This window comes from Cynocephalus volans, chromosome 9 (assembly GCF_027409185.1).
Source record: "Cynocephalus volans isolate mCynVol1 chromosome 9, mCynVol1.pri, whole genome shotgun sequence".
In the NCBI taxonomy this organism is placed as follows: Eukaryota; Metazoa; Chordata; class Mammalia; order Dermoptera; family Cynocephalidae; genus Cynocephalus; species Cynocephalus volans.
In genome coordinates, this window is record NC_084468.1 from 59,816,235 (window position 1) to 59,843,053 (window position 26,819).

The 26,819-nt window shown below is 33.6% G+C and overlaps 1 protein-coding gene across 1 annotated transcript; it reads left to right on the plus strand.

Moving 5' to 3' along the window:
• The first annotated feature begins 952 nt into the window (after positions 1-952).
• On the plus strand, positions 953-26,819 carry LOC134385718 (odontogenic ameloblast-associated protein-like). Its single transcript, XM_063107446.1, is given in 10 exon segments — positions 953-1,003; positions 1,097-1,138; positions 1,675-1,722; positions 2,451-2,684; positions 3,206-3,244; positions 5,075-5,179; positions 6,094-6,141; positions 7,021-7,092; positions 7,687-7,848; positions 26,625-26,819. Coding segments are annotated over 10 exon segments (996 nt in total).

Sequence of the window (26,819 nt, forward strand, 5' to 3'; positions counted from 1 at the left end):
AAAAGGGGTTATTAGCTGAACTATTGTCTGAAACCCACTGACTCACTAGTCCTTTTGAAAATGATTGGTCCTTTTTCTCTAAAGATGGGTTTTTAAATTTAAAAGATGCTTCAAGCAGCAGAGCTAAGAGAGAAAAAGAGCACACATCTTCCATGGTTCTAGGTTTCTCTTCATAGGCCTAGGAGTGAGGTAAGATATCAAATCTTAGCTTTCATAATTATAAGACCTGAAATTGGTGGGCTATTCAGGATAAACTACCGAGGTTACCCTAAATGCTTGGTTAGGTCAGTGATTTGAACTATAGCAGAAACTTTCACATCTAGAGGACAAGAGACTATATGCTTCCACAGGTTACACTATAAATCAATGTTACAGTTTACTTTTATAATTTTTTTCTCTAAATTAGAAAAATATTGATGTAGTTGCTTAGTTTTAATATATTTTAATGTTATTAGACATTTAAATGGGAATTACCTGAGATTGGTCTAGTATTGTCAGATCCTTATTATAGTACTTTTTCAACATAGATATTAAAATTGTTTTAGTAATAAGAACCCAGTTGCTTGACCCCAGTCATGGGCTTCCCATGGTCTGAAGGGCCTACTTCCTTCAGTGCAGAGCAGCATAAGGGATAAGGCCGTCTTGTACATCAACCCATTCAACTACATTGCATGCCACCAAAGAGTCTTTTGGTCAGGCTAAAAGAACTAGCAAACAATTTTGGATTTTATAAACAGCTGCTCTGAGAGAAAAAAAAAATGAGTTCTGTTACAGAGATTTATAAATATAACTTTTTAAATTTTAAATCTTAAAATATAAGTAAATACTATAGAATTTACTCAACTACTACTCTGATTGAACAATATCAACTATTTTTTTGTCATGATTTCTAAGTAGAGAGTACTTTCAAAGCTAAGTATCACAGCTTATTTTCTAGGTATATCATCTGAAAATGAAAATTATAATTCTTCTTGGATTCCTGGGAGCCACATTATCAGCCCCAGTAAGTGATTTCATGGTACTACTGATCTCATCATGCAAAACATATCAGTCCCTTCTCTTACCATTCTGTTTCTTTTTTCTTTTTTGTTTTTAGCTTATTCCACAACACCTTATGTCTGCAAGCAACAGCAATGAGGTTAGTTTAAATAATTAAAACGATCTCCTCCATTTTTTTTCATGGGAACCGAGTGGAAAGAGATAAGTACCTGCACTTGATTTATCCTGCATCCTGTCCACTAGCTTTTTTATGCATATCCAAACGCATTTCCAAGGTTCACATTTGTTTTGTATACCAGGTTACTTTTAGAATATTATTTTGCCTGACTTAATTGTAAATTTTTCAAAGGCAAACATAGTATTTTCTATGTCTTTTTGTCTACTAACACCTAATACAGGTGTATATAGTTGTTTAAAAGCATAAAATGACTGACTAAACCACAGGAATGGGCTAAAGTTATGCAATACACAGCAGGGGAGACATTGATAAATCCCAACCTTGTTTTCAATTCTAACCTCTAATCACTATAATTCAGTGCAAGCTTAGTGAGAAAATGTCTCATTTCTAACAGGAAACTGATCAACCAGCTCTGACTTGTGCTATGTTTGTAGTAAACATTGTTCTTAATCATTTTAGCATGTGTTGTAATCTTGTTTTCATATTATCTTTTCTAGTTACTTCTGAATCTTAATAATGCTCGGCTCTTGCCACTACAGCTTCAGGTACTTCACCTTCAATAATTACTTTAAGAAGAACATTTTTCCACTGCTCATTTCTTATGGTATTTTGTATAAGAACAAAATTCTTCCTGATTCCATTTCTGAAATCTTTTTTTTTTTTTTTTTTTCCGTGACCGGCACTCAGCCAGTGAGTGCACCGGTCAGTCCTATATAGGATCCGAACCCGCGGCGGGAGCATCGCCGCGCTGCCAGCGCAGCACTCTACCAAGTGCGCCACGGGCTCGGCCCCTGAAATCTTAATTTTTACAGTTGTAAATTTGTTCTAAATATTCTAATGACCATTTGTTTGAAGATTAATGTAAAAAGTATAATCTGATTATCATTTGTTTGTTGAGAACTTGATATATGCCAGACACTAATTCTCACAATTATGAGATAGTTAAATTAACTTTTATGCAAAGCCATGTTCAACTAGCCAGTTTAGGGGGTGGGGGAAAAGCAAGATTTGAAACCAGTCTGGCAACGGTGGAAATTGTGCTCTTTTATCAACCTCATTTTTCTTCATATTTCTTATGACCATTGGAATTTAGCATCGTTTCATACTATTTGCAAGGCTCATAAGTAGTCAAGATTCTGGGTTTTTTTTAATAATGCAGCACCAGAAATATAGGAATTGCTTACATTTTGTCTTTTTCTTGCTCAAGACTGATTTTAAATTATTTCTGATGTGAAGGAGAATTGCTTTCTTTCTTTCTTTTGTGTCCTTCCAGGACGCATTTAATTCATGGATTCCTCCTTTCTCTCGGATTGTGCAACAGCAGCAGCGGGCTCAAACTCCTGGACTCTCCCAGTTCGCTTTGTCAACTGTAGACCAGTTTGCCCGATTGCTCCCAAATTATATACCTTTCCCAGGACAGGTCAGTTTTGCCCAAGGAGCCCAGGCAGGCCAACTGGACCCTTCACAGCCTCAATCACCACTGCAGACACAACAGGGCCCTAATCATGTAAGTCAGGCCTCTTCCATCTTGTCCTGAGAAGAGATAACTGCACATTGAATATGAAAATGAATATGAATCAGCTTTGAAATAAGACAAGAGTTATTGAACAAAAATGTTTTCTCATAATATATTTCTACCATCACTGAAACTACTTGCTTATATTTTCTGATGTCTAACATGAAAAATACCTTCAAATCAGCTAGCCTAGGATATGGCCATAAATCAAAAGAGTTAAAACAAGTCTGGAATAAGATAATTAGGAAAAATTCATCTTGAAAAAAAAAAGACAATTTATGTCAACGATACTTCATATAATAGATGACCTTCTGTTGTGGAAGTTTACTAATAAAAATGATAAATTTATGAGGGTATTTCAAAAAGTTTGTGGAAAAACAGAATTAAAATATAATATGAATCTTTCCATGAAATTTTCAAAGACCCCTTGTAAAGCTCGATCTATGAAAAGCAGCTCAGGAATTTTAAATAACAAAGTCAGGTATTTTTTAATGTAATTCTTTTTCTGACAGGTGATGCCTTATGTCAAAATGCCTCAAGAGCAAACACAGGTAAATGAATAAAATACTACCGCTCATAGAGAGAGAGAACTGCATACACTCTCCAGATTGCTTTCTTTTATATTTCTAACTCTCCCATAGCAGGAATATAAAAACCCACACAATGATACCACTGTCCAAAAAACACCATTTCTAGGCTGGCATTAGTCTGTTGATGTTGGTCCCACTTACCAGCTCCTTGAGAATAGGAAGCTAAAGAAAGTCTCCAGGACCCCTGAATTTCCAGGGCATTGCTATGTTCGGTGTAGTGAAACTCACTAAACCCTAGGTGCTGACATTTGGGAGCAACTCAAAAGAAATATCATGGGCTGAGTTTTCCCAACCATAAATTTTGTTTCGGAGGGAGATGCATTGAACAGATAATACATGATACAATGCAGAGATAAGAAACACTTCTCCACATTATTTGGTAGTTATGAATGAAATTATGCTAAAAGTATTTACAGGTTCTTGAATATTTTCAATTTAATTCTATATTACAATCAAATGGAAGTGATTTTTGTTAAATAAGATAATCTTAAAAAATGAAAGCAAGCTAGTAGAATCATTATTGATATGGAAACCCGTATCAATATAAGGATAATTAATTCTATAATATCCTAAATTCAAAGAAACAGGGCACCATCAGAGTATCGATCTTTTCATAAAATGTTATACCACTTGGCTCTACTGTAATCATAATTATTTAATTTTTTCCCATCCCTACTCCCATTACAAAACAAGAGTTGCTTTTAGACATTATCTCATTCAATGCTGTAAGCATTCAGAGAGTTAGATACATGACAAGGATAATTCATTTTAAGGATCAGGAAACTTAGTATTCATGAGATTAAATTGTCAATCCCGATAAAAGTAAATAACTGAGTTGCAATGTTATTCTCCACCCTTTAACCACTAAACCAGTGACTCTCCACCCTCGCTTTACATCAGAACCTCTGGTGGTAATTTTGAAAATTACAAATACATAACCCAGGCCTAATGAATCAAAACCCCATGAGTACATGATAAATATGATTTTCTTCTAAAATACCCAATAGGGATTTTGATCCTCAGTCAGGATTAAGAACTACATACAAAATATACTCCTTCTTGAACCATAGCTCGTGTTGTTTTTAACTCTCATGTCTAATATAGTCTCTTACTTGATGCAAATAAACAAAACAGCATACAAAACTGTTTTATGTACTATGATCCCAATTTTCTATAAACACATATGCACATAATAAACACACAGGGACATATAAGTGGAAGCCAATACATGATAATTTGGGTGGTGAAATTGCAGGTGATTTTATTTGTTATTTGTCTATTTCTGGATTTTCTTAATACTCTAAAGTGCACGCAGATTATTTTAATTAAACAACAATTGTTAAAATTTTTAATCACGTGAAAAGAATGAGTGTCTTTTTTTCATTCATTATGGCAGAACTTTTAATACCATGTCCTGCAGAATGATGATTCTCAAAAATACAGGAAAAATGCTACACAGGCCATCCTCCTCGTATGTATTTGCAAAGTAATTTGCATATAAAGTTTCCAAGGTGTCCTTTGAAGAAAAAAAGCCTCTTTTCTTTGGTTGACCCTACTATTTCCTAAACGCGTCTGCCCCAAAAATCTCAAAAACAAAGTCCAGTATGATGTGGGATGCAAGCTGTTTGTAAAGTTTGGGAAACTCTGCTTTATCCATTCTTTTCTTTATAATTAATAATGTAAAACTGCCAGATATAAAACAGCTTTAATGTAATATTGACATCAGAAGATAAAAAGTAAGGCCTATGCTGATATAATGAAATCTCTTGTATACTTTTCTGTTTCAAATAGATGCCTCAATACTATCCAGTTTACATGGTCCTACCCTTGGAACAACTTCAGCAAACAGTCACATGGTCACCTCAACAAACAGGGCAGCAGCCATTTGAAGAGCAGGTACTGCGAATGTTTGATTTTAATTTGACTAGTTCCACCTGAGAATAGAGAAAATTTCAAGTAAAATTTCAAGGGAAATTCCCAGAGAAAAGAGCATCTGAGTAAACTTAATGCAAATACGCAACAGCTTGAACTGGTAGGCATAAGAGCATACAGGGCTCTCTCCTGTGTATCACTTGTGTAGACCAATTCGTTAATGCTCCAAGGCTGGATTTTAAAGAGTGAAGTCAGTGAGTGGATTCCAATAAAATCAGAGGCCAAAAGCTGGATCATCTTGGAAAAAGAAGGCTTCTCACTTTTAAAATCTACCAGCATCCATTTATATGCATTTGTAAGTGTGTGTATATATACACACACACACAAATACAGATATATATGTATGTATATATGTGAGTACATATACATATATAATTACTAGTAAAAAATAATAAAAAACAAAAAATAATAGCTACCTTGATATAAGATACCTGTGATCACCAGACCTTGAGAAACAATTTGATACTGTTACATTGAACTTTGTGAACTTACAATAAATTTTTAGAATTCTAATGTAAGTTCAGGTGGCTCAAACATAGCTACTGTTCTTTTAGTTAGAGTGGAAATGTCTTTTTTAATAGTTTAATTGCTATTCTAAAGCTTGCTAAAAATTATTCTTTAAGTAAAAGGTATAATAAGTCTAATTAAGTCATGTTACTTTAAAATGAGAGTTTTATTCTAGAAATTATATATTAAAAAGATTCTTGGTAATTTAACAATAATTAGTTTTTACTTTTACCACCTGGAATATATGAACTTTTTAAAAAGCATTTAATTAACATACTAAGATATACAAGTAAATTTTTAAGTAATCATTTATCACAAACATGACAAAAATCATCAGAGTATGTCTAATATATTTTTCAAAAATCTGACAGATAACCTTCTACACTCAGTATTGATGCATTGCACAACAAGCACAACCTGTCAGTAAATGCACAATTTTCATTAAAAAAAAAAAATTCCTTGAAACCATTTGCTTTATTGTCTATTAAATCTATAAATGCCCTTCATCCAATGAGCACCAATAGCACACCTCTAAATGAATAAACTTGGATTTATCAACTCACTACAAAGAGAAGAACACACACGTGGGAAATGTGGGGTGTTTTAATAGGAAGGTATTAAAATAACGTCTCCTAGGACTGAGGCTTGTGTTAGGTGATTTGGGGAGAGTTCAAGAAAGTGTTGGTTCACTCTAGAGTGGTTTTTCTTAAGAAATGGGGGTAGTTCTGTGATTTAGTATCTTATGGATACCTAGAAGGCAAGGATAACGGGGCAAGGCAAAGGCTGTAATTGGTAAAGAAGCACAGTTACTGGTATTAGCCAGAATGTGAGGATGCTTGGTATTTTTGTCACTTGCACAGTGACCTAGCTTCAGACAAGATTATAAAGTTGTCTTGTTTGTTTTAATTTCATCAAGCTCAGAGACAACCTTGTCTGATGTTGATGTTCTAAAGATTTGTTTATCAACAAGAGAGCACCAGGGCCCACCAGGGGATATTAGGAAGCAGACTTTCCAGAACCGAAGCAGAGCTTGGTGTCAAGCCAGTTCTCTGATATCAGGAATTGCGTTTTTCTTTCTCAAATCTAAACCATTATTTCTTTTTTTAAGAAAATAATTTAAGAAGTTGGGATCTGGCCTTCACATCTTGGGCACGAGGGGTGACAATCAGCTTTGTATCTCATGAATATTCATAACCAATAAAAAAAAAGTTGGGGAGTGTTTAACTGCTCTGGGTGGCAACAGAGCATGTTTTTATATGTTACTAATTTTGACTTTTTTAAACTTTCTGTTTTTTTAGCTTACACCCGGAGGACAGCAGCAACTTGCCTTTTATCCTCTCTTAGGCACAGCTCCTGAAACCGCTGTGATGGTAAGGTTACTTACAACACTGTGCTAGCTACTGGAAATCAACAACTGGCAACTTACAGGCTCTCGCATTAAAGTTTTTTGTTTGTTTGTTTTTGGTTTTTTTGTCTTTTTCGTGACCGGCACTCAGCCAGTGAGTGCACCGGCCATTCCCATATAGGATCCGAACCAGCGGCTGGAGCGTCGCTGCGCTCCCAGCGCCGCACTCTCCCAAGTGCGCCACGGGCTCGGCCCTAAAGTTTATTTTAATGTTAACTTTTTTACGATTCCTTCAACAATTATTGCTCCTTCCCTCTCATAATCTTTTGCCACTCAAGATTCTGTTCACTCAATTCATCAAATATTTTTAGCACTCTATACCAAGTACTCTTCTATGTATCATTCTTTAAAAACAAGTACTAAGATACAATCATGTTTACTGGTATATATTCATAGTGTTTCTAAAAAATAGCTTATGATCTAAAATTCTAATAAAGGTACTTAACCTCTTGAATATAATGCTTGCTTTGCATCTCAATCCTGCTGCTTTATTTTCTTGCCAGTTTTGGCCTTCTACTTGAACCTATAATCACTTCGTTTTCATTCTCATTCTCTATAGCCAGCAGGAGGAGTGATACCATATTTGCAAAAGGAAGTAATAAACTTTAGGCATGACAGTGCAGGAGTTTCCATGCCTTCAACTTCACCAAAACCCAGCACAACCAATTTTTTCACTACTGCTATAGACCCAACTATTACCCCAGAGCTCCCAGAAAAGAAGGTATAGTAATCAAAAATTCATTTTATGTAAGAAATTGTTGTCTAACGAAAAATATAGAAGTAAAATTAGTGCTTAATTCATAGGACTTAATCATAGAAATAAGACAACTAACGATATAGTAGAGTACATGGTTTCAGTCCTGAATAAGGTGGCCAATAATTATTTTTGATAATTAATTAATCAGAATATAACTTAATTTTAATTTAATAAGAGATTCTTATAAATGTCCTTTTCTCACTAGGCCAAGACTGATAGCTTAAGCGAACCATAAGATGTTGTCCCAGTCATTCAGAGTTTTTGGTAGGTATTTGCCAAAAGTCATGCATTAGGTGCCATGACAATTCCTAAATGAAAAGAGAAAAGAAAAAAGTTGTCAAAGGAACTAATGAAGAGTTCTTACCAATATGATTATGAAAAACAAGTTAATGCTTATATCTACATACAAAGTTATTATCTATGAGACTTCAACAATTTTTAAAAATCAAAATTAAATTTTCAGAATCATGTCTGCCTATACCATAAGTTTGGTGTAAGCTCTTACAACACAAATGCTAAATATACTAGGTCTATATAAAAGACATTCTATAGACACTCTACACAGAATCAGTTCTCCCAAATTCTCATTTCACTTTGCAAGCTAAGCATTGTAACAATGCCAAAATATCTGTATAAGTTTGGAATAAAACAAAATTTCAAAATGATAAAGCATTTACACAATGATGAGAAAATTTCAAATTCCATGACTTTTATTCAAACATAACCTTGATTAATTACTTGTCTTAATTGGCTTGGTTGGCTGTGAGGCTACAGTGGGAATTTGATAGAAGAGCAGTCTGGGAATGGCACCAAAAAGTAAAAACATACACTAAAAAAGCAAACAGTTTGCCCTGAAGGGCAAACTAAAAGACAAAGGTTTTTGAAATCTCCTCCCTGCTGCCTATGAGTCTCTTCTGACCCTACTCTTACGAAAATGAATTCTTAGCATTCTTCAGATAAGAAAAGTTTATAAAAACACGATCAGGAGTGAATAGTAAAGCAATGCTAATTGCTTTAGAAAAGTCTCCTTGTTAATATACTATTTTGTACAATGCAAGTTAATTCAAGTTATTTAACATAAATACTAAAGTAGTTCAGTACAGTGTAGCCTTCACTCTATGTAGAATCAACGCCAGTGCAAATGAACTGTCTATTTCTCTAATATAAAATTTATATTATATCTAGATTTATATAATAATTTATATTATATCTATTATATCTCAATTTATAAAATATCGAGAAAATTTACACAAAACAGTCTAATGGTATTGAAATGCTCTTCTATCTTATTTTTCAGATAAAAAGATGTGGCAGTGCTTTGGATATTATTTTAGGTTATTTGCTTCCTGAATGTTTATATTAGTTCGCTGAAATATACAAAATATCTTGGCTCCTCTCCTGACTTCGTTTTTACTTATAAATGGCATTACACTCTTTAAATATGTCATAGAAAAATAATTCAATCATGTAATGAGTTCTATTTTTACAAAATTATGTTTCTTTTAAAATATTTTATCGCTATATAATCTGGAATGTAACAACACTGAGAATAAAGCTAATATTATTGAATCAATTGGATAACTGCATTAATAAAGGATGAGTCTGGAAAATGGTATCATCCTTGAGGATAAAGATATACCGTCATTGGATTTATGATGAGTGTAGTGATTGGGACTGATTAACTAAAACATGTACTTAGCTTTGACATATTCTTATTTCCCCCAGACACATTCAGTTAGCTTCCTTCTGGCGCACTCCCCATGAAAATCAAAATTATCTGGAGGCAAATATCGTGAAGTACATGGTCCCAATAAGACATAGCTATATGCAGAGATGTCAGTCCTCAACCAAAAGAATAGATCCCCACACAAATGTATACTTGTTTTGGGAAGCAGCATCCCATATAGAGTAAGGTATAGATTCTGGATTTCATCAGATCTGGCTTTGAGTCTGGCTTTGAACCTTCAGCAAGTCACTTAACCTATCTGTCAGTTTTCTCAAGTGTAAATTGGAGATAACAATACTATTTAGATTTCTGAAAGGATCATATGAAATAACACATGTAAGATACCTGGTTCATACAAAGTACTCAGAAAATGTTAATGTTCCTCCTTTTACATGTGAATATGACAGTACTTTGGACAGCTTTGGACCGTCAGCTGAAATTCTGAGCAAACAGGAAAATTGGCATTCAATATACATTACATATTTGTATGTAGGTGTGTATTCATGTGTGTGATTGTGCGCATGAAAGAAAAAATAAGTGAGTGAGTGAGCGAGAGAGTGAACATGTATTAAATGGTTTCAAACAAATTTGGTGAGTATTCTAGGCTTTAACGTTGAGCACAATTTCTGGAATCTTACCCATTCAGCATTTAGTAGCATTATGACCCTGGAATCTGCTACTCGTCCTTATAGAAGAGTAACCCAATGCTCACCAGCTCTACCTTCATTTTATTTTGTGTCCTTTTTCCTTAAGTTAAGGTGTTGAATGAATGTAATTCTGGGTAATTTACTGGTCTCTTAATACTGGACATGGCATAGGAAGCCAAACACCAAGACGTCTGATAAAACTCAGATGCTCAGCAGCTACAGGAACACTGACTAATACCTATGGGGATTATATAAATGTAGTATTAGACATGTAAGAACATAAAGTTTAAATTCCAACAGATCATGGGATCATTGAAAAAAGTACCTGAGGTAATGCATACTAAGCTGTTTGAATACTTCTGGAACATGGCGAGTACTCAACTTTTCTCTTTAAGAAAGAAGATAAAGGGGGCGACCAGAGACTAAAGAAGAAAAATGAACATAGCATGACTATTCCATTCAAGAGAGGCCAGTGGAGATCTCAGGAAAAACTGTTAAACTAATTATCAAGCTAGAATCAACTCAAGAGTCTGGCAATATTAAGGAATATAATAATAAATACTTTGAAAAATTGGGTATGATGGTTAATTTTATGTGTCAGCCTGGCTGAGCTAAGGGATGACTAGATAGCTGGTAAAACATTATTTCTGGCTGTGTCTGTGAGGGTGTTTCTGGAAGGTACTTGTTTTAGCAATTGAATCAATAGACTGAGTAAAGAAGATTACTATCACCAATGTGGGTGGTTATTATCCAATCTATTGGGAGCCTAAATACAACAAAAAGGTGGAAGAAGGGCAAATTTGCTCTCTCCATTTGAACTGGGGCATCCATCTTCTCCTGCCCTCAATTATCAGAGCTCCTGGACCTTGGGCCTTCACACTGGGACTGGTGCTAACTTCAGGTGTGGACTGGCACTAACTACACCACTGGCTGTCCTGGGCCTCCAGCTTGCATATGGCAGATCATGGGACCCAGTCTCCATAATCTTGCGAGCAAATTCCTCATAATAAATCTCTTTCTATATATCCATATGTATCTTATTGGTTCTGTTTCTCTGGAGAACACTGACTAATACATATAGGGATTACATAAATGCAACGTTAGATATATGAGTGTAAAGTGGATAAGTACTACCTAGATAACATAATGCAGTTATAAATATTAAGAAGTTAATTAAAGAATAAATATTTTGATGAAAACATTAAAGTTAAACTAAACATGCTGAATTTATTTTTTTATTCCAAGCAATATTGAGAGGACCTTGTTTCTCTGGATAGTTTAACTGATCAAATTGAGTGATTCAAACTTGAAAATGAGTTGTCTAATCTTTGACTGTCCAGTACCCAACCCGTTACAAGAAGATGTTAAGCTTTGTTTAGGTATTCATCTGCAATAAACATGTTTGAATACCTAAATACTATAATTATTATCAAAGAGATAATCCACATTTTCAAAATAATTTAAAAAGAAGCTTTAAATTTTATCGTTTTTGTTAAAGTTAGGAAAACAAGGGTGTGAAGCTTAGAGAAACATCAGCACAATGCATGCAAAGAACTACTATTTTTGTTTGTTTTAGCCCTGGCATCCCAATTTCCTCCTTCCAGCTCAGTAAGAGAAAGGCAAAGCAAAAAAAGCTGTTAGATTTTGAACAGGTTTAACCAGAAAAGTTCAATATAGAATAATTTCTCTAAAATCATCTTTATTTATGTTTGGTAATCCTCAAAACTTCCCCTACCAATCCTTCCCCACTGAATGCTTCCTATCTAAACACATTGTAAAAGAGAAACATAGAATCCATGCACGACCTCACCCCCAACATTACATCTATATCCAATCTATCATTATAGCGTAATAAAACTTTCATATGAATTTATTTTAAGTTTGTGGCTCAATAAATGTATACCTTGTATCTACCACTCCATCAAGATACAGAACATCTCCAACACTCCGATGAAGTTCTTTCCAGTTCTTTTCTAGCCAGTCTAGTCTCCCCTTTCTCATGAGAAGCAGCTACTTTTCTTTCTTTAGGTCATATATTAATTTTGCCTGTTCTGGAACTTGATATAAATTAAATCATACACTATACATTCTCTTGTGCTTGGCTTCTTTTACTCAACATAATGCTTTCGTGATTCATCCACTTATTGCTGAAGTGGTATATTGTATGAATACGTATCAGTTTCTTTATCCATTCTAATTATTGACCATTAGGAATAAAGCTGCTATGAACATTCTTGTATATCTCATTTTTTAAACATTTATTTTCATATCTCTTGAATGAATACCAAGAAGTGGATCTAACTCATAGGATAAGTATATGCTATAAGAGATTGCTAAATAGTTTTCTAATGTGGCCATAACATCTTATATTCTGATCAGCAATGTATAGGAATTTCATTTCCTCCACTTTCTGACCCACAATTAGAATTGTCTGGTTTTTTCTTAATCTTTTTCGTGAGTTTCTCTTCTGCCACACATCCCTTAAAAGTTAATCGTCACAGTTTGACCCCAGACCTCTTTTCTTCTCTCTCTCAAAAACTGCTGCATGAACCTTTCTATTGTGACTTTACTAGCATTTATAAATAATCACTGACTCCTAGACCTATATCTCATTATACTTGTGGTCTAATATATTAAATAGCTCAGAATTCTCTGTCATTTTTAATGTTAGCTATTTTAATAAGTGTAAATAGGCAACTCATGGTTTGAATTTGCATTTGCCCAATCACTAATTGTGTCATATTTTTTTCTATGCTTATTGGTCATTTGTGAGTCCTCTTTTTTGAAGGTTACTACTTCTCACATATGCCAATTAACTTTTAAAGAATTTAAGAAAAGAAAAACATTATATTTACTCACATATTTACCAATTGCAGTGCTCTTCCTTCCTTCCTACAGACATGAGTTTTCATCTGATATAATTTTCCTTTAATCTCAAGAAATTTCTCAAAAATTTATTTAGTTTGTATCTCATTGCTGTGAATTCCTTCAGTTTTTATTTGCCCCAAAATGCATTTATTATGACCACATTCTTGTATATTATTTTTCTTGTATATAGAATTCGAAGTTTGCAGATTTTTCTTTTCATGCTTTAAAGACGTTATTACACATCTTCAGGCTTCCTTTGGTTCGAATGGAAAGCCAGCTATTATTCATATTGATGTTCCCTTATATGCAATGTGTCCTTTTTTTTAAGAGCTGCTTTTGATACTTTCTCTGTATCTTTGCTTTTCAGTAGTTTGACTCTAATAGACTTAGTCATAATTATCTTAGTATGAATCCTATTTGGTGTGCAATGAGGTTCCTGGATCTTTGTGTTGGTTTCTCATTAAATTTGGAGAACTTTGCTCAGTATTTCTTTGATTATTTTTCTGTCCATTTTCTCTCCTTTCTTTCTACAACTCCAATTACATGTATATTAGATTATTTGATACTATTCCTTAGGTCACTGAGCCTTTAGTACTTTAGTTTGAAAAATTTCCTTTGACCTTCAGATTCAGTGATCCTTTCTTCTATTGTATCCAATCTGCTTCTACTGTTAATATCATCTAATGAATATTTTATTTCAGATTTAAAAATTTTTAATTCTATGATTTTCATTTGATTTTTTAATAGTTTTCTTATCTCTACAGAAGTTTCCTAAGCCCTTCCCTCAAATATATTAATCATATTCCTTTCAATCCTTTAACATTTTATCCTAGTAATTTTAAGGTTTTTATCTGCTGATTTCAATATTTAGATTTCTGTGGATCTGCTTCTACTGACTGGTTTTACTTTTGAGTATGAGGTCACATTCCCCTGTTTCTTTCACATATCTAGTTTTGGGGTTTTTTTTTGGGGGGGGGGTTATTTTTTAATAAAAAATATAAAAAAATATACCGTGTGGTGACTTTGTAAATGATAGAAACTCTGAATTCTGTCATTTTCCTCCAAAGAATGTTGTATTGATTGCATTGATATTGTAGAGGCCTATTTTGTTTTGTTTTGTTTATTCATATATTTATTTCACGTTTGCTTTAGTGCTAAGGGCAAAACTCAGTCCTATCAGCATGGTCTTTATACCTATGGGGTTGCCTTTCTGGTGTTTCGGTAGAAACTCTGGAGTGTTTATCAAATTCCTCTAAGCTGGTGGGACTCTAACTCCTAACTCAGTCTCCACGGCAAGGAAAAAAAAAGGCTGAAATTTCTGTTCACCTTTTTCAGTCTTCCAGCTATTGTTTTCTCCTGAGATCTTTAATATCTTGCCTTGCACATGCATATTTCAAGGGTCAGCCAAGGATTTGGTGGGAGTATACACACAGATTTTAAGGCTCCCACCTCAGAGGATTCCTCCTATTGGGGACTGTACTCCTCTGGCATCCCCAAATACCCCCCCCCCAATGCCTCAGGCTAATATGACTATGATTTCCTTACTGAGATCTAACTGTCTCAATATCCTGCAGATGGGGAATGCCTATAAAGGAAAAGTCAAACAAATATGGATTTCACCCTTCTCACAAGAGTCTAATTTCCTTGAGTTTCTGCCTACATTTGGTCACTGTCCAATGCCTTCAAACTATTGTTTTTTATGTTTTGTCCAGAGTTTATAACTGTTACTAATGGAAAGTTTAGTTCAATATAAGCTCTTTGTCACTACCAGAAGATGCAAGTCTATATTCTGAAGGTTTTCTCTAAGTATCTCTTGAATTTCTTTCCCTTTATCTTCACCGTCACTATTCTCCTGAAGGTCACCTTTACCTCTTAGGAGGATTACTATACAACACCTCTATATTTGCTCTGCTAACATGGAATGATCATTCAGAAATGGAAGCCTAATCATGTCCCCCCTCTGCTTGAAACCATTTAATTCCAATCAGTATCTGTTTAAATTAAAAACATCTTTACTTGGCTTAAAAGGTCCACAATCACTTATCATACCTCTGCCATTTACCCCTTTGATTGTTGTACTCCAGCAAAAGTAAATTCCTTTGTATTCTGTGAAATATGACATGTACTTCCGATCTCTGAAATTTCACACAATGTTTCCTCTGTCTGGAACACTGCTTCTAATCCTCGCCATTTAGCAAATGCCTAATCAACTTTTAGTAAACACAACTTTTAGTAAAAACAACTTTTGATAAACACATCTTTCATGTGTTTCTGTAGTACTGTACTTCCTCAACCATTTCACATATAAATTCTATTGTTACTTTTGTTTAATTTGTCTAATAAACTGCAAGCTCTGGGAAGGCATGGACAATGTCTTCCCTGTTCATCATTATACAGTGACTTGCATAGTGCATGGCATATAATTAAAGCACAAAAAATGCTCAATAAATTAATGAATACAACCTACTTCAGAAATAACCTTACTGTCTTCATCAATAATTTAATAGCATAAGTAGAAGGGTCAATAGCTGAGTAGCCCTGTTTACTAATTCTCCCCAAATCATAACACATGAAAATATTACCAATACATTTTGTATATCATTTCAAATTCTATTAAGAATTTTGCGTATTTGATATATCTTAAAAATAAGACAATTATTAACATTTACCTTCTAAGGTATCCCATTATGATAAAAAATATTTTTGTATCTAGTTTCAGAACTTCCCTTGTCCCAATAAAATGTATCATCTTTTAAAATATGTAGTTATTATTTAAAGTATATAAAACTAAAAGACTATCTTTATTATATAGCAGGCTTTTGTTCAAACAAGTTTGACTGTAACTATTTTAATACAAAAAAGTCTTTTTAATAAAATTATAAAGTTATTTAAAATTTCTACAGTTCCCTTATGATTCACTAGGTGGATTTTTCTCTAATTCACTTCATGTTCCTTGTGTTGTGGTTAGGATCTGACTAATTCTGAATTCCAGTTACACAATTTACTAGATTTGTAATCTTAGATACTTTTCTTCATCTATAAAATAGAAATAATTTTATAGTTTATCACATAGGACTATTGTGAATGTGTGTGTGTACATATATATATAGTAATTTATGTAAAGCATCTGTCAGTTTCTAGTACATGAGCATTTTCACAATGTTACCTTAAATAGTATAAAGCTATCAGATCATTTTCTAATCATATAAATTCTTTAGAGTTTGTTAAATACAGAAACCTTATATTTCAGTAATTCAAAAATAAAAATAAGGGTACAGTAACTTGAAATTCTGGAGCATGAACATGGAAAAGATCAGGTAGGAGACTAGCAAGTCAAGTACAAAACTTTTGATATCAACACACTGCCATATGGAAAGCATCATTTTTTGTTAAAATTGTTAAAACTTTGTGGCAAGTAGGGAAAAAATGTTGTGATTTTAATGCTGAATAACTGAGTGAATATAAAAGATTACAAGACTTGTCCAAGTTAAATCAGCTAGTAAGTGGAGGGGACTGATTCACACCTAGATGCATGATTCTGCAGGCCCCTTTCTTACCTTCTGCAAGAGGAGCATGAATCAGGAGAAAAAGTCTTTCAGCAGGAGCCTCAGGAAGACTATCTACAGAGAGTTGTGTGATACTCCTACAGACATGTACTATAAACCATGTTTTATATCAAAATATTTAGGTTCTATTCGAACATTCTAGAAAAAAATAATATGATAGTACATAAAAGGAGGCCTTTAATTTTTTGTGGTTTTATATTTAAATCTACATTACTTTAACTAAAGAAATTATATATTTTGCAGAGTGGAAGGGAAGTTTTGGAATGGGCTACATAAGCTATCTGTAATATATGTCGAATATGGCAATTTCTACTATTTAAGCTACATAAAATATATCAAATTATTAGTTAAATTTGGTATAAATTCAATTTATACCAGTAAAATCATATTGCCTGAGTGGGGACAGTTAATATACAGGGCTTCTCAGTTGCTGGCCTTTGAGTTTTAAGATATGGTGTAGTATAACTGTAAAGAACAGCACAAAATGTACAAAACAGGTCTTAAAGACCTTAAATTATTCATTCTGTAAGTATTTATTAAGCACATACTTGATGCCAGTGTGAGCTGGGCCCATTCCAGTGAAGAGTACAGTGGACGTGGGATTATCCGATTGTGGCTCTGGCACTTTGGTACTAACCCCAGGAAGCATGAGAACTCTGCAAACCCTTTTTAACAGCTGGGGCCAAGTATTCCATGGATATTGGGATATTGACAACCACTCAGATTCTACAACATTAACACACAGGATTCTAATTCTTTTGCAGGAATCTACAGCCACTAAGTTCACTTCTACTTGAATACATAATGTTTGGACAGGCTTTGAAAACAATTCAAGCATTAATTTTTCTGTGTCCATTATTTTAGAAGGAAGACATCACAAACTTTTTAAAGTAAAAAACTCCTCCTTAGTATTGATATATATGCAAGCCTGGTAAAGGTTAGATCATTTCTCATCATTTTCAATTCACAGAAGAGAGTGATGATTGTTTGCCTAAATAGTATGCATGTATTAAACGTCTACAAACTTTGTAGGCCACAATATATAAAATATTTCTGCTCTTTTATGGAGGTAATAGTGAGTTAATCCATTGCTAAGGCTTCCCATAATGTGGCTCACAATGCTCATTTCCCTATTACTAATTCTAATCCTTCAATTTAAGGCTTTAAGTAGTTAGTTGTTAACCCTGTTCTTTATGGTGGGTATTCTTATGTAACACTCAATCTGAAAGTGTTATAGTAGAGAGAGTACAGATGGGTCATCTAACCAATTCCATTGGCTACACAAAAATCCTCTCTGCTACATCTTAGTCTGTGATCACCCAGCATCTCCTTGAATATCTGAAGAGATGAGTATTTTTAATCTTTAAAAAGTTTTTCTTTAGAAGGTATTTTAATATCTTGATATATTAATTTTTACTTCTGCCGTGTGAATCCCCCAAAACAAATCCATAATCTCTTTCACATGAAAAAACCTGTCCAACCTCTCTATCCAGGCAAGACATCCTATCTGCTCTTCCTTGAGTTACTCTTGTCCTTTAAAGAACAATCACATGCTGAAGACTGCACAGAGATTTTTGTAGCTATAATTTTTGTACTGTCAGTCTTCTATCAATTAAATTCTAGCCATTTGAGCTAATATTAACACAAGAAAGTAGCTTCTACTGCATAAATTCAGCCAGAATTATAGTTTGTTAGACAATATTTGATGGTTGTGGAGGTTACACAACCAGATCATCAACCAGAAAGAATAATTATTCCCACCTGATGCTGCTTGATTTCAAATTTTCCCTGCTTATATTCAGATTCAACTAACGTATCAAGCACCTATCTGGTTCCAATTACTATTTAAGGTGCTTTCACATACCTTTAAATTAGGTGAAGAACCTAATTATCTGAGGAACACTGAGGCTGTGTAGCAGGAAGAAGTCTGATCTACTCTCAAAAGGTGTCTTAAGATGATGGCTTTGATGCAGCTGAAACCATCATTTATGAAGTCAGACACCATGATAAGTGTTTTTATACATTTCATTTTATTTCATTCTCTGTTCCAGAGAATTCTCTTTACAGATGAAATAATTGAGGCTCAGAGAGTCTGACTTAATTACAACAAATAAAGAAGAGTATCTAAAAATCTAAATACTCATCTGCATATCACATCTATAACTCTCCCTACCTCATTTAGCTTCGAGGTATCCATGCTAGACTTTATTATCTCTACTGCCTTATGGTAGCTAGACTTTCAGAAACAATATAGCTGTGGCTTTATGCAACCTGGTAGCTTATCAGGACTGCCTGTGGACCAACACAAAAGAAAGCCAAAGACCAAGAAAGCAAAAAGTGTCCATTTGAATCCGGTTCAATATGATGAAGTCATACCAACTTTGGAAATGTATAGCTTCTTTGTGTTGAATTTTTCTATCAAAGTACTATCCTGGAAAAGTAATACCAAAACCTTCCACAAACCCAGAGCTGACAGCTTCACCTTGAAAATGAACCACAAATTCAAGTACAGCTAACAACTAGACGGTTTTCAATGAGAATTTTTTTTCTCTTCCTCACCTACCTAGATTCTCTTAAAAAAGAATCTGTAATGGGGAGATTACCCCTGAAAGATAAAGCAAAGTTTCCCCTTAAAAAGATAAATGCATGGCTAAGAGAAAAACATTCCTTCAATTCAGCTAATAATTGCTCATTATCTGCAATGTACACAGCATAGCATTAAATAGTGTAGAGTCAACTGACTTACACTAAATGTTTTAAAGACCTTGGAAAAGCTTACACACCAAAGGCATGAAAACAACTGTCACATGGTTTGCATACATATTTGCACATGTGTAAGGATCAGGCTTAATTACTGAAAATTGTAACTATTTTAAAATTATAACTGAAAAAGAATGCTTTCCATATGTTACGTCTGGGGTCAACAATGTCGTGCACTGCCATACTAAGTAATAGTTTTTGATCCATTAGTCTAAAATTATATATCAACCACAGCACCAGAAAGTATCCTGCAGTTGCTTAGTGAACTCCACTATGACAACATTCAATTTTTAATACAAATCAGACTTTGTCTCTCAAGATTACAGCCCTCTTATCTTTTAACTTACTTCATAAAGCAATTCCTTCCCAGTTTCTTAGGAACTAGTCAAATGCATATTCTTTGAACAATAAATATGTATTGATCACCTACGATATGGGAGTCATTATGCTAGGCATTGGACACCTAACAACTGAAAATGCGTCATCCTTGCCCTAAAGGAGCTTACAATTCTATAAGGGACAAAATGTTTTAGAAAATAATTTTTCCCAATATTTGATTTTGAAAATGTTTAAGCCTACAAATTAGTAGGGATAATACACTGAACAACAAGTCACATTTAATCTAGATGAACCAATTTTTAGCATTCTGCCTCTTTTTTAATCTTTTTCTATGGTGAAATAAACTTTGTGGGTCACTACTAGAATTTAAAAGAAATAAATTAGAATAGAATGGAAAAGGATAGAAAAGATTAGAATACAACAGAACTTACCTGAAAATGAAATAGAATAGAAAATTTCAGCATGTTCTTCACGTAGCACGGTAAGAATTGTTTTATAAAACCCTCATCTCAATTGTGTGTGTGCATGCGGGCATGCACTGAGTTATGACATATAACATAATGTTTTTGTTTTTGTTTTTTTACTGTGGCTTCCATTTTAAAACTTTGAAAGCCACTTTAGAAGATCATCGTAGCATTACTGAGAAAGATGGATTGAAGAGGGAAAATGCTGGTGAGAGGGAATCTAGTTAGAGGATATTATAACAGTCCAGGAGAGAATGAAGAACTAAACTAAGAAACTGGCAATAGATATGAAAGAGATTGATTCCAGGAACACACAAGAAGGGAAATGTTAACCATTTGATGTGCAAGGGAGGGCACAAGGAAAGAACAGGGTGAGTCTCCGATTTCTTGCTTGGATACTAAGTGATGGATGACCATCAGCTGAGGGATTAAATAAAGGTATGAAGCAGATTTGGTGGGAAAAATAATAAAAGTTCAGTTTTGAGTAGGATGGGTTTGAAGCAGCCATCAGATGTTTAAATGGATTATGCAGTTGGATAAAACATTCTGGGAACTGGAAAATGGTGTTAGCTAAAATTACAGTGTATGGAGTCAGAAGTAGATTATATTATTCAGAGCGAGTTAAGACCAAGAAGATAAAAGGTCAAGTACAATAAGCTGAGGAAAAAGAATCAGCAAATAAGACTTAAGGTTGCTATCAGAAGAAAAAGAACAGGGAAAAGTGGTTTTAAGGAGCCAAGAAGGAGAAAAATAGGTTTCTACATGAGAATAGTCACCACTATTAAGTCAAAAGATGTGAAATAACACAAGAACAGAAAAGCATTTATGGTTTTTCACAATTAAGTGTCAACTGGCAACTTTTGTTAGAGCAATTTCAGATAACTAGAAGAAATTGAAATACAGGTTTCAGGTAAAGAAGTAAATAGTATGTTACAGACACACACACACACACACACACACACACACACACACACACACACACACCTGTCATCACTAGCTCTAGGGAAATCTGTTCTGACTCCAGATTGTTCAAGATGAAAACCAATATACAATAACATACTAAGTGTAATAAATTAGGTTTCTAATTCACGTAGTTTTCTTTAAATTACTGAGATAAGGTTAAATCTTAACTTATAGGTAAATAAAGCTTAATGTCTCTGAGTTTCAGCTGAGTTTTCTAACCCTCTGCTAAAATGATGGTACAAAGAGCTAGTTAAGAGTGTATGTTTTGAAACCAAATTACTGGTGTTAAATACATTCTCTACCAGAGTGCTAGTTATAATACCTTAAACCAATTACTAACATTCTTTAATTCTCATTCTCTTTATCTGTAAGATGGGATGGTGTTGATAATAGTATTTTGCTCTTGCTTGTTTGACATGGTTGTTTGGAGGATTAAATGGTATAATATAAAGCACTTAAGTTTGTGCTTCAACACTTACAGCCCTTAGGAAATGTTAGCTATTATTATTTTCCTGAGTTCTCTTGAGAACTGATTCCTAGAAAAGATAAAATAAAGAGAAGGGACTTTGATGCACTACTGTAATTTGGACTGTATAACCTCTGTTCAGAATCAATATACAAAAAAAAAAAAAGTAGTGCTTCTATACATCAACAATGAACTGGAAAAAAAATCAAGAAAGCAATCCCATTTACAATAACCACCAAAAAAATAAAATATTTAAGAATAGATTAACCAAGGAGATAAAAGATCTCTGCAATGAAAACTACAAAACACTAATGAAAGAAATTGAAGAGGACACACAAAAAAAATGGAAAGACATTCTATGCTCATGGATTGGTAGAATTAATCTTATGAAAATGGTCATACTACCCAAAGTGATCTACAAATTCAACACAATCCCTATCAAAATACCAATGACATTCTTCACAGAAATAGAATAACAATCCAGACATTCATATGGAACAACAAAAGACCTCGAATAGTCAAGCAATCCTGAGCAAAAAGAATAAAGCAGGAGGCATTACACTATTTGTGTTCAAAATATTACTTCAAAGCTATAGTAACCAAAACAGCATGGCACTGGTATAAAAACAGACACAAGGATCAATGGAATAGTTTAGTGAACTCAAAAATAAGTCCAAATATTTACATGCAACTGATCTCTGACAAACGCACCAAAAATGTACATTGGGGAAAGGACAGCCTCTTCAATAAATGGTGCTGGAAAACTGAACATCCACATATAAAAGAATGAAGCTAGACCACTATCTCTCACCATATGCAAAATCAACTCAAAATGGACTAAAGACTTAAATGTAAGACCTGAAACTATAAAACTTCTAGAAGAAAGCACACAGGAAATGTTCCAAGATGTAGGCCTAGGCAAAGATTTTATGAATAAGACCCAAAATGGAAATTGAACTCAATATGCAATACTCTTGAGAGCTCTCAAATAAGTGATAAGAAGCTCAAGTTTTATGACTCTTCACTATAGCGTATACAATATTCGTGCATATATAAGATGATTCTTGAAATTTTTTTTGAGGGCTCTAGTCTTTAGTCCAACACTTGATGATTATACCCTTAGTGTTTGAGTGAATATTAATTGAACAACAGAGTATAGTGTTCCGTAAGGTAACCAAGATGCTTTGATGCTCCAAAATATGGTTCATTGACCTATGAAACTCTAACCCTGATCACTAAAAGCAAAGAGCTGAAAGCAGAATCATGCAAAAGATTTTAATCCCATCTTTAACATTTTTAGATTCTTTATTTTCTCAAAATCCCAACACTACCAAACATGCTTTCCAATAGATTATAATCAATACCAATAGAATGCTTTAAGATATTTTTTAATTATGGAAGTTAAAGAAAAAAAATTTTAAAAGAGCATGAAGCAACATCATGTGAAGTGGTAAGCTTCAAATGCACAAGCCAAACAAAATTTGAATAGAAAACCACAAAGGGATACATTTGGTAGTCAAGCAGCCAAAGTTTCCATGAAACTGTAAATGTCAGTTATTCCCCAATTTCAACACACTGTGATAGTCATGATCCAACTAAGTAATAACTGATCCCAGGGAGAGGCCTTCAAGCCACAGACTTCTTCATTCCATTACCTTCTGAGTATATAAAATAGCCAATCACCCACCATTTCTCACAACATCACAGAGAAGGAGTTGAGTGGAAAGATTGAGGTAAGAAAAGTCTTAAATATCATTGTAAACTAAGATTTTATCTCTTATAGATGCATATTATATATATATATATGTACACATTTCTGCAAAGTGTCAAAATTAAAATTATTGAGACTATCATGTAAGAGTTGCTTGAATTTGCAAACTTAGTAAGTAATTAAACAATCATTCTGAGTATTTCTGTTTGCAAAACTTTTTCTTAAAATCACCATACTGCCAGGCTCTGCGTGTGTATATGTGTGTCTGTGAGAAGTGTGTGTGTGTGTGTGTGTGTGTGTGTGTTTATAATTTCTACTCAATTTCCTACTGCCAATCTTCCTATAGAATTCTGAACTTAATTGGAATTTTAAGTTCCTGTCATTAAAATCATTACATCATTGGGTATTCTTTAATCCTAATATGAATTTTGATCAATGTGATCAAAAATAAAGACAGACTTCTAAACTATGCTACATTGCTCTTTTACATTTCATTCTTCTGTCTCATAGACATGTAGGAAACATTAAGAGGTTATGAAATCTCCCTAGAATCTTCATTAATCATCTCAAAGTGATCTCAGAATGATAATGATTTGAGAAACTGATATTTTCCTCAATGTAAAAAGTCAAATTAAATAATCTTCAAAAAACTTTTAATGTATTGACCTGTAGAGTGTGCTAATTAAAGGTCCATAAAATAGGGACTTTCTCAACTGTTATATACCCAATGCCTAAAATAAAATCTGACAAGTCAGCAGTTATCAAGACTACTTTATGAATGAATAAATAATTGAAATACGAGGCCAACTCAAGAAAAGTCCCTTAACCAATCTCCCTTTCCAACTTCATTGCCTTTCTCAAATCCCCCTATGTACTCTCTAGTATCTACCACATCCACACTATGACAAAGAGGATTGATGACTAATGATGACATCCTATAAAGAAAAATTCCCATTAATGTTCAAAATCAAGTAATATACACATGCTTATTATATTAGTGAGAAAATGTTTTAAAAGAAAATGCAAAAGTTTCTATGTTTTGTTGTCTTCTCCATTATATAATATAATCATTGATTAAATATTTAATTTAGCTTAGTTTTCTACATATTTATTATCAATATTGTAACTGATACATTATAACTGTGTATGATAACATAAGGAATCTATAATGGAAATTAAAATAGAATAGAATGCTTTGGAAATATCTTTCCCAAATGTCAACAATAGATTAATCTGAACAGCATGGATTATTATGTGTTTCCTGGAACCAATGCAAATTTTTCTGTCACCTAAATTAATTTTGTGAACATTTTTACACGGAATGTTGTTTTGAACTTCCTGAGATCTGTAAATAACTGCTTACCCCCACACCAACATTCTCTCTATAAACTGTGGTATTATTTTATTTCAGAAACTTTACTTTTACAACCGAGTACAGAGAAGTGTTAAATAACATGTGAATGTTTAATTTAAAAGAATTGATGTAATATAGCTATAAAATTGTAAAACACCTTTGAGTTTACATAAAAAAAAAATAGTCTTCATTAACAAGTAGATTAATGCCCTAAGATTATAAGTGACTTGCCCAAGGTCAAACAGCTATTATTTACATGATCTGTACTAGTTGAATCTTCTGAATTTAATATTTGTTTTTCTGCTGACTTCTAGAATATTTCTGAATAAGATGAAAGTTCTTCTTCTGATTACAGCCATCTTGGCAATAACTGTTGGTTTCCCGGTAAGTACTCACTTGTACATTCCAAAATATTTATGCATTTTTTGTTCTAATTCATGAATGTTAAGGATCTTTTGTCCCTCCACACACTGTACTCTATAAGGATAGGTAACACCTGCCCCTTTAACAATCTATTCCAGAAAATATTATAAACCATAGTCACATTTAAATATTATAAATCATAATGCACTGTTCAGTGCATAATTCAGTCCCATCTAGCCCTGATGCAGTGGTGGATTTGAGCCATTTAAAAATACATATAAACACTTTTTGGGAAAATAGTTTCTATAACATTTCCTAGACAATCAAATCCAAGATTTTTAAAAAGTGGACACTATGAAACAATATTAGGTAGTAGAGTCAAATTATTTCCCTCATGAATATGTATATATTTCTTTGTGTGTTTTTATCACCCCGAGCTGAATTAATTTCACTGTTTGAGCTGCAGGTCTCTGAAGACCAGGAACGAGAAAAACGAAGTGTGAGTAACTTTTTCTCTTCTTTACATATAAACTTTCCATGTGATATATTCATAACTGTGGTTAAAGATATTCATTTATCCAGACATACCACACTCTAGAGAGATTACAAGTGAGTTTTGGTTATTAGTACTTCACAGAGGTTCAGACTTTGAGGATTTGAGATCTGCTGTGTAAAGGGAATCATCTCTGCATCTCAAGTAACAGTGGGACCAAGACTGAAATTTGGATCACTCTGAAATGAATTGAGTTATAATATTTTTTACTAGAATTCTCTCACCTTATAAGGGCTCATAACTGCTCATGCCTCCAGACTGCATAGCTCTACAAAGCCCATTCAGAAGAAGGTAAAAAAATAATTAAAACTTGAGAATTAGGAGATATGGGCCAGCTTTGATGCTCTTACCAGTGGCAAATTCACTAAAGGAGTATTTTGATTTAAACGGTTAACAAAAATGTTTAAGGGGAAAGAAAATAAAATTTGAAGAGGGAAAGTCTTGTTTCGAGATTTATGTTTGTGGAAATTCTGTTACCTAAAAAGCATGGTTTTGAGGGAAAACTATAAATAGAGTATTAAGAATGCAGAAATTGGTAGTGATATGGACAGATGACGGGGAGGGAAAGAGGAAAGAAAAAAACAATATGAAGAAGGAAAGTGATTGTCTCTAACACATGATTTGGGTAAAGACCTTATGTGAGGCCAAAGGGGGAAATTTTATGACACTTCACACCTCCCATCTTAGGCTTATAGTTATAGAAATGTTATCTGAAAAAAATTGGCTTTGAATACAAAGATACAGGAACATGTTTATCTCTAAAATAATTTTCCAAAATGACAGAAATTAATCAAATTTCTCTTCATAGTATACACAGAAAGGAAAAAATGATTTTAGAGTTTCTAAAGTCTCTTCTTAAAAATGAAGACCAACATATTACAAAAAAAAAAAAAAAAGCTGCTTTATTTCTCTTTTTTGTAAAGCGTAAAACAAGACTTTTTAATTTCTTTCTTTCAACAGGTCAGTGACAGCGATGAATCATCTGCGGAGATTTATGTGCCTCCCTATCGATACCCACTTGACCGATACCCACTTGACCGATACCCATTTGGCCGATATCCACCACCATTCCGAAGATATCCATGGATTAGAATTTTTTTTCCTGATTTTATACCTTTGTCTGACTCTGCAGCTACCCCTCCTAGTGGAAAGTAA